The sequence below is a fragment of the Anabas testudineus genome, chromosome 4 (genome assembly GCF_900324465.2).
Source record: "Anabas testudineus chromosome 4, fAnaTes1.2, whole genome shotgun sequence".
NCBI lineage: Eukaryota > Metazoa > Chordata > Actinopteri > Anabantiformes > Anabantidae > Anabas > Anabas testudineus.
In genome coordinates, this window is record NC_046613.1 from 13,043,118 (window position 1) to 13,052,507 (window position 9,390).

The following is a 9,390-nucleotide window of genomic DNA, read 5'->3' on the forward strand; positions in this document are numbered from 1 at the left end:
GTTTGAAACTCACTCACATGTAGAGAGTCTGTAGGGGTGAGGAAGTGAATCCAACTCTGACAGTGTAATAATATGACTCAGCATCCATCCATTAGGCAGATATGAACTCACTCAGTTCACAGATGAGTTCACAACAACATCTGTCAACTATGACTAATCATCCAATGATGTGGAGCCACGCTGATAACCAACCAAACAATGAAGTTGAGAGAGCTGTTTTCACCTGAGCGTTATTTTGAGTTTACAAGAACAGTTGTTTTTCAGCCCAGTAAGCTGATTCAACTCCGCTGCATCTGTTCAAAACCATCAAAGTATTAAATTACATTTAATTAAATAAAATTTAAGACTCCCTGCGTTAAACCTAACAGTCTGCAATATGAACGTGCATCGTTAGTGAAGTGATTTGACGTCAACTCAGTTCTTATTTCCTGTTTGTCCGTCTGGACATGTGGTCTGTAGTTTGTTTTTCTTTTTTGAGTTGTTTGTTATATAGCAAAAAGAAGAAGCTATTTGTGCTGTTATTACACAACCAACTGTCTCACATCCTGAAAGAGGAAACGATGTTTACCTGGGCAGGACAAGGACTCCCTGACTCTGACCATTTACACATCATTACTGATTTAACAGCCTTCCCTGTTTGAAGTACACGAGCATGCACAGAATGACCCCTGCACTTTCCCTCTTTGAGCTGCTGTGTAAATACTCAACAGGTTGTCTGGGTGAATGCATGCTGTTATTAGTCCTGTTATTGTATTATTTTTGGGCTGGGAAGTGGGATTGGACAGAGAGACAGTCAGGGTGAGGCCGAGAACAGGGGAGGAGGAGAAGGGTGAGGAGAGGAGACAAGGGGGCAGACAGGAGAAGGTCAGTCAGCTGAAGCCCTCTGCTTTATTTTTGTGCTGAATTCAGTTCTCAATGCTCATATTGTTCTGTGAGTTTTACACATGAGTGCCAGACGGTATTAAGGGGTCTCCTCTCAAACTGTTCACCTGCCACACTACATGTGGAGCACGCTTTATGGCTCCAGAGGCAAACACATACATGCAGACATGGAGGAGCAGACAAGAGTCTGTTTTTGTCTCCTGTAACACGAAATGTTGTGAAAACAAGAAGACCGTTCGTGTACAGTAGGTGTTACTGAAACACACCACAGGTTTCCAGTAACAGCCTTGTGTGTAGTTTTTAGTGAACTTGTGTAAAAGGCTGACTCACATTTTGTGCAGTGGACCTGAATAAAAGGGGCAAAAGTATCCAGAGCCAGCCAGTCGGGTTTTCTTACAAAGTTATTTCATAGGTCAGAGGAAACAACGCTTGGTATTTTGATAGTGTTTCACAAAAACAGCCTTTGTTAAGCATGACTTAAGAGAGTGCTTCGAAGGCATTTCCAAACATATTTTCTACATAGCTACCGGAGCATTATTTTATGGCTGTTTGTTGAAATCTTGTACCCACCAGCAATGGTGACTGTCACGCAATTCCACTGAAGTTAATTTTATATATTTATTTTCAAATCAGTCAAATCTTTTTCTTATCTTATAAAGCAGATGTTTTATACATTTACTATATATTTGAATAAATCTAGGGAGTCTATAAAAGTGTACAATCCTGCTACTGTATTGGACCTTATAGACAGATTTTAAATGGTTTAAGTTTGTGTTAAATCTTCTTCTTCAATCAAAAATCAAATAGACAGCAGAGGTAAACTGAAAAGCTTCACACGTGTTGTACATTTATATGTTTTCATCTAAACCACATGAAATAAAGTATAATATAAAAACCCTCCTGACAACCTGAAATGACACCAGTTTTGACATTATTGATATTATTAAAAAAATAACTACTGTGTTTATTTTTACAAAACAGGCCCAATTCAAGGTGTTTTTTAGGTCGTCATCAGTAGAGAAAGTTTAGTCACTTGATGGATCTGTTGATATTTCAAAGGTCATAAATAAAGGCAGATGTTTCACATGGTAGAAGATGTACTCAAATCTTTTACTCCAAAAACATGAATACCACAGTTTATAAATATTCTGTTACAAGTACAAATATTTCACTAACATAGGTTTATTTGCATTAGCAACAAAATAAAGTACCAGAAAGAGGCTATTGTCTATTGTATTTCACAATTTAGAAAGTTATCATTTTAATTAGAGATTCTCAGTGATTTCCTTTAGATTATAAAATGTCTGCAAGTATAAAGTAGCATAAAATTTAATTACTCAAGTAAAATACAATTAACTTCCAAAAAGAAAATGCGCGCAGCAAATAAGTAAATGTATTTAAGTACTTTTCACACATGGTTTTGTTTCCAAGGTCTGTGATTTTTACTGGAGTGCTCTGATATAAATTAAATGTAATAACCTGACCTGTTAAAAACATAAACAGGTGCCTATGAAATATGGTTGAACCAGGACTATACAGTGTGGCCACGACATGTTAATCCACTGATAATAAAAGCTGATGAAATGTATAATATTCATAATTAAAATTGTATTTTACAAAGTTTACTTCAGAGCTGCAAAAGACAGATTAGTCGTATGTTTATTTGTTTATTTGTTTTTATTTTGTTTTCGTCGGTTTGCAATGACGCAGACTGTGACGACATTCATAGTCGACGGACACCTAGTACCCGGGCTGCTACTCACAGCAACACACCGACACACAGCAGGAAGAGATGGCCAGTCCAAAGACGTCCTGCTTTGTTAACTTAGCATTTCTGTTTGTATTCGTGTTTATTTCAGCATGTGTCCCCGCTGATTCTTCTCCTGACCGGACGAAGACGGTGGAGTTCAACGTTAAACCGGGAGGAGTGGTGCACACCTTTGCTGAGGGGATTGTAAGTGTCTGTGGTAATTATTCTCTTTATTTTAAACAGCTATCAGCTTGTGTTTGTAAACGCTGCTGGGACACAGCTGCCATCAAGACGCTTACCGTCCTCTGCAAGTTTGCATGTAGAAGTTTGTCCAGTTCGCTGTTCAACGTTGTACAATTGTAATTCACTGTTGTTATTGAAGAATCAGCAGCTGATAGAATGGTAACAGGAATAAACACATCATTAGTTTAATTGTGCATGTCCGAGATGTTTCTTCGATTAAACCGTGTAACATTTGATATATTTAACATTTTAAAGCAACATAAGTGGTAAAACTACATTCCACTGGTCAAATTTAGTCGCAACGTGATGACGACACAGGCCTGTGAGAGGCTGACACGTCGCTGCCACAACTTCTCCGATGATTGGCTGAGAAATCTGCAACACTGGGTGTTGATTGGCTGAAACGTTAAGTTTTATCTGATGTCTTCTATTAATATACCGTTAATTAATCCATAAAATAACAGGAGTTAGTTATTTTCATTATTAAATGTCACTGAGACCAGTGTGCCATCTAAGACCTGAGAACAAATTATAGGTATACAAATAATAAACATTTTACAATGAATTCACCCAAACAACAGTCACACACACAAACGCATACAGGGAATTAATTAAAATTGTTAAAGTGGACCTACCACCAGTACATGGGCTCAAAGTTCATATTTCCTTCTGAGAAATAAGTGTATGTAACCTTAAGGTCTGTTGCAGCTCATACCAGTAATACCAGAAACCAGTCCTCCCAGTTCTGAGTTGGTATGAGGAACTTTTAAAGTAAAGCCATATCTTGTTTCGGCTAATGTAATAGATTTTCATTGTTATTTTTGTTTTGCATGATCTTCAGCCCAAGTTTTGTCAGGCAATATGCTGTCTCTTAAAAATATTTATAATGCTGGACTGTAATTTTTTTAATAGTAGTTTCAATAAAAAGATGTGATTATAACATCATTGTATATATCTGGTAAAAGTCGAGAGATAATCATGTTGATTTATTACCAACCCATGGTTGCAGACATGGAGGAGTACTTTACAGTGATTCCTAACGCCCACACTGAGAATGTTAAACTTACTAAACTTAATTTTATGTTTCATGGCAATAGAAACATAGAATTAAACATATGCCCACTGTAAGAACATTACATTTTACATTTTCATTTAGTTATTTGGCAGATGCTATTATCTAATGCGATAAGAAAGATTTCAAAAACATTGTTATCAGAGCAGCAGACAGAACAAGAATAGTTTTTACCTTTGTGAAGATAGGAATATTAATGCTTTTGAATATTTCCTTGATAAATATAACTGACTGGAAAATGACTAAAACTGTGAAATCAACACTGACACACACTTATTCTAAGAAGCAATCTGCGTTTTTCTCATTCTCTCACCTGCATCTGTTTCATTTTGCAACAAATTAGTAGTTTAATGGAAATGGTTATTGAATAGTGTGTAAAGTAACTGATTGGCACCCGCTAACACTATGTTGCCTTCTCCTGTTACAGAGGGAGTATGAATGCTCATTCACTTATGCTTCACAAGGGGGAACCAATGAGGTGAGTCTCTCTCTCATTGTCAGTCTGTTATTGAATGTAAATGTCAGCTGGTTTTTACCATGAATGTTCTTATGTTTTTGTGCCGAGCAGCAATGGCTGATGAGTGTGGGCCTGAGCGAAGACGACAGCCTGTTTTCCTGCTCTGTGTGGAGGTGAGACACACACACACACACACACACACACACACACACACAGACATAGTCAGAGGACACAGAACTGTCATTGGAGAGACTCCTTCAGCTCAGTGACCCTGATGTTCAGTGATAAAATGTCTCTGTGGTCCCACTGAGCCGCTGTCTGATTGTAGTAATTTGTGACAGGCACCAATGTTATGAGAAGAGAAATAGAACAACAACGTTTCCCGCAGTTTAAATGTATTCATGTTTTACTTAATAAGAGAATGAATGTATGCAAATTACTTCAAGTTGATAACAAATACTTTTCCTTTCCGCCAGGCCTCAGGGAAAGTCATACCTGTTTTTCACTCAGTTCAAAGCTGAACTGAAGGGCACCAAAATTACATATGCCAACGCATTTGTAAGTATGAAGGAACACAACTCTCTCTACTGTTTATATGCAAATGTTGTCCATCCTGTTCACATGAGTTTGTTTTTATGTTGCCAACTGGTCTTGGTCCTCCACGCCTATTGCCAGTTTGACTGTTGGCAGCTGAACACTTACTGAGGTTTACGTAAATGGGGGATTTTTTTTTTTTACCAAACACTGCTGAGTTTAATTTGATAATATCAGCTAATAATGGCATCCAGCTGAATGTACAACTCATAAGGTACCCATGTTATTTTTATTAAAGGAAACTAAAGATATGCTCACTCAAACAAAACATTATAAACAGCATAAAAAACATCTAGTCCCTGTGTAGTTACAACAACACATGACAAACCACCTCGTTGGTTTTCGTTCCTCAGCTTTTCTCCTCCTGCGTGATTGCTGAGTTGAGTGTAAGCTCACAGGACTTTACCACCTAACAAAGACAAAGTGTAGTAAAGAGGTGTTCCTAGATACTCCTTTTCAGACCTTCTGTTTGCACAGTGTCTGCACAAATGTCAGAAATTCATAATATTGTTGTTTTTGCATCGCCTACAAATAAAACCATGCACCTTTTCACCAGCAATACAGCAGTGCATGTGTCGGGATGAAGGATTTTTCTCTCTCGGGGTTCCTTAACTTTGCTTTTTAGACAGTGTGAGATAGAAACAGCTGTCACCGTGTTCTGTTGGTATCTGAAATTTGACGGACTCACCTGGCCAGACTTCTGACACATAAACATAGACCTCCCAAAATGTCTTGTTTAGTATGATCAACATTTCAAAAGCCCAAAGATGTTGAGTTTACTGTGATGTAAACCAGAGAAGAAGAAGCAGGAAATGTTTTGAATTGTTTTTAGAACATTTTTACCTCTAATCACTTCTAATTGTTTAAACACACATTGGCAGTTTGAAAAATACAGATGCTACAGATGCACTTTGGACCTGACTTTTGCACGTCCCCTCCACTAATACTTACGTCTCTATGGAAACCCACCAAATGCTCCACAAGCCTCTGTACATTTTCAGATCCATTATTTTCTAGCAGTGGTTTGAGCTACATCCCAGATAGTGCCAACTCTGACAAACTAACATGAGCAGAAAGAGTCAAAGTAAAATAAAAACTTTATTTCTCTTGGAAGTCAAACTCAGAATCATTGTGTCTTTGCACATAATGTTTCATAGAAGGTTAATGTCCGAACTCTGTCTGAGCTCAGTCAATTAGTGGAGGTTTGCCCTGTCTGATGTGGTCATCGGTGAAGTGAAGCACACCTTGACACGCTTCTTTCCCCCAGCAAGGACAGTCCTGACACACTGTCATTAGTGAGAGCACATGTTTCCTCCTCCTGCTCTGGCTCCGTGTCCTGCAAGTAGAAGGCAAACACAGAGAAAATAACTGCGCTAAATGAAGGGACAAGAATAACCTCATATACACAAACAAACAAACCTGCCACCCCCACACAGCATCTACTTGACCTTGTTGTCACATCCTCCTACTTCCCCCGGCCCATCTGTTGTAAAAAATTGGCGTCTCGTGTGCCGCCTCTCATCCTGTTTTGTTTATTTTTGTCTCTTTCTCCTTGTTTCTTTTCCTCCCCTCCTCCTCCTCTTCATCACTGCTGCTGTATTTGTCTCCAGTCGCAGACAGCAGCGGGAGGACAGAGTGACATGCCTTTGAAGCCAGAGGAATTCACTGTAGGAGACTCAACAGGTGAGGAACTGATTGTATTTCCAAGTATTCAATCAACTCCTTCTGCTTGTCATGTCAATCTCTATCTTTTTTTGTCTGCATCCTGCCTTCCCTCCCTCTCACCGTCACCGTTAAGACTTCCCTGCTGATTTCCCTCTAAAGCATATGCCCCAGCTGTGAGTGGGTTGCCATTTGTCCCTGTAGCATTATTTGTTGTTATTCAGCTTCTGAACAGATCCCCACTGTGGCTTCAGTTCCAGACTGTGATTAGCAGGATTTGACAAGTCTCACCGAACAGCAATTTACTGTAACTGCCATTTTCGGCAGATTAGACGCCGCGGTACGGAGGCTTATAGACTCCACACAGCAACCATCACAGACATAGGGATAATCTCATCTTGGGAAAGCACATCTATTCGTCATAATTTCTAGGGAAAGTCTCCCTAACAGTAGTAGTACAGTAGGTAAATAGCTTTTTTAGGTGCACATGTGAGGGCGTGAATTCACTTACAAGTAATCCACAAACCAAAGCTGTGTTTATGTTTAGTGGGCCATGGATTCTCCACAAGAGTGAGCTGTTCAGTCATTGACAGACCATTTCTAAACATGCAAACCACTTCTTATTCAGCAGAATATATGCTCCAGTGAACAAAACTATTCCATTTTCCAGCTTGAGTAAACCAACAAACAAACAAATAAGAAAACAAACACAGTTGTAGAACTTGTTGCCTACAGGTGACAGGTAAGAGTCCAAACTGCAGCAGCTCTAGATGGTGCATATCTTAGTCTGCAGCTGAGTTTCTGCTGCTGTTACTTCACTTGCCAATATGCAGTGCAGGTTGGACTGGACCTGCAGGTCTGAAACTGCTGCCTCTGCAGCTCCGTGGTTAGATGATGCTGACTGGTTTCAGGCCCTTTGCATCTCTCGCACTGTGCATCGTTTTCGTTTTTGATACCATCTGTGACTGTAATTCTTTTTTTCCCCAATCTGACGTCTAGTGACCCACACGGATGGAAAGTTCAACGCCCAGCTCTCCAAACTGACTGTCATTGGACGGACAAAACACGATGAGCTGTAATTTGTCTGAAGTCGGACTCAGCTTTGGTCATGTTTTGACCAATCAGAGCTACTCGGTTAGCTCTGAGTCAGACCTCAGCTCAATGAAGGATGGATACTGATATGTCAGTACATTAATGGCCTGGTATTTTCTTACCACAATGGATTTCTGCTACTTGGGACAAAAAGAATAAAAGAGAGGTGTCCAGATTTTTTTTAATATAATGTCATAATGAAAGTGTTGATATAAGGTAGTTATTCCTTAGTTTCTGAGTCTAGATAAGATTCACAGGGAATAAATCATCTCTGATCCACTGGGGATGTACATGAATGTATAAAGGATTGGTGTCTGGGTTTCTGTAGAGTTTAGATATTTAGAGTAGGAAGGGATTTCTCCATCCTGTGTAATCCTCCGAGGAAAGTGAGTAATCCCCAGTATCGTCATCACACACACACACACACACACGCAAACTATTACATTTTCCTCACTGTCGTTCTGTTGTGAGCCGCTGTTGAGACGAGCGCCTCAGTCTCTGTCTTTATCTCTCTGTTTATTTTCATCTGTTCCAGATAACTGTAGAAGCCTCATTTGATCCCTTCACATCACAAATCGGTACAAATTTGTGATGGCTTTTTGCTTTTTCTTGGCCATAAGCGAAACTTCTAATAGGGCAGATAGCAACTACATCACATGGTGTTAAGGGAAAGATAGACAGAATGCACTGATTACATTTTTAAACACACTGTATTGTAATTTTGGCTATTTTTCAAAAAATATAAGTGGAATTAGAAAATACAAGGAAAGTATGCAGCATGAAAATCTTGTGCACATAGGATAATATTATCATAAGCAGCAGTTCTTCCACATCATTATATCTTGTTGACGTGTCAGCTCAAAACCTGATTAAGATCTGGGATATTTGGGGGCCCTTGCTAGAAATACTATTGCTTTCATTGCACACCTGTAGCTGGCACTGCATTGCCAGATACATTTTTCTGATTTCAGTTTCACTGAACTTTCACTTCCATCATGTAAAAGCTGTAATGAAAAAGATGAAAATGCAGTGTGCGTGCAGACATTTGGCTTGTAGTGAATATGAGATGCAGTCCTGAGGCCTTCTTGAGCCTTTTGCTTTCATCCTTCAGTGGCACATATGTGGATCAAGGAGGATATTGTGCAGGTTTCAGAAGTACGTCATTATTAGACGTGGCTCTCGTCTCTCTGCTCTCTTGTGTAGAGAGCAGGATTGCCTTTATCTCCCTTGCATTGATCCTGCCCTCTTAGATCCGCACAAGTGTCCAGAGGATGGGTTCTGGGGATTGATTTCAGATTTGAGGATTGTGCTGATTTGATTTTGTGGTCAGATTACACTCAGATTACATTCTGAGGTTTTCTTACCTTGTTTGGTTTCTCCTGTCTGTCTGATCGTCTGGAGTTGAGGAAATGCTCAGCAGAGACGTTGTGGATCCATTTGACATCACTCACATTCCCTCAGTCACACCAGGAAATAATCAAATCCCGATCCTAAACCAAGAATAAAACAAAATAAAATAAAAACACAAGATGTTACTTATTTTGTACATTTGCTTTTTCTACTTCTGGATTATTCTGATTCATGATGAAATGTGATGGATGTTTCAATAAAGACAGGTTGTCACTGTTCTGGCGATAA

At 39.3% G+C, this 9,390-nt stretch overlaps 1 protein-coding gene across 1 annotated transcript; it reads left to right on the forward strand.

Annotated features, from left to right (window-relative positions):
- The first annotated feature begins 2,605 nt into the window (after nt 1-2,605).
- mydgf (myeloid-derived growth factor) lies at nt 2,606-9,390 on the forward strand. Its single transcript, XM_026346213.1, has 6 exons — nt 2,606-2,836; nt 4,375-4,425; nt 4,516-4,577; nt 4,881-4,962; nt 6,609-6,681; nt 7,660-9,390. Exons 1-6 carry the CDS (start codon nt 2,675-2,677, stop codon nt 7,737-7,739), a joined length of 510 nt encoding a protein of 169 aa, XP_026201998.1. The 5' UTR covers nt 2,606-2,674; the 3' UTR covers nt 7,740-9,390.

Excerpts from the sequence above, each read along its gene's own strand:
- mydgf (XM_026346213.1), top strand. The coding sequence starts at position 2,675 with ATGGCCAGTCCAAAGACGTCCTGCTTTGTTAACTTAGCATTTCTGTTT. Across the intron at positions 2,837-4,374 it reads ACACCTTTGCTGAGGGGATT|AGGGAGTATGAATGCTCATT; the intron begins GTAAGTGTCTGT and ends CTCCTGTTACAG. Across the intron at positions 4,578-4,880 it reads TTTTCCTGCTCTGTGTGGAG|GCCTCAGGGAAAGTCATACC; the intron begins GTGAGACACACA and ends CCTTTCCGCCAG.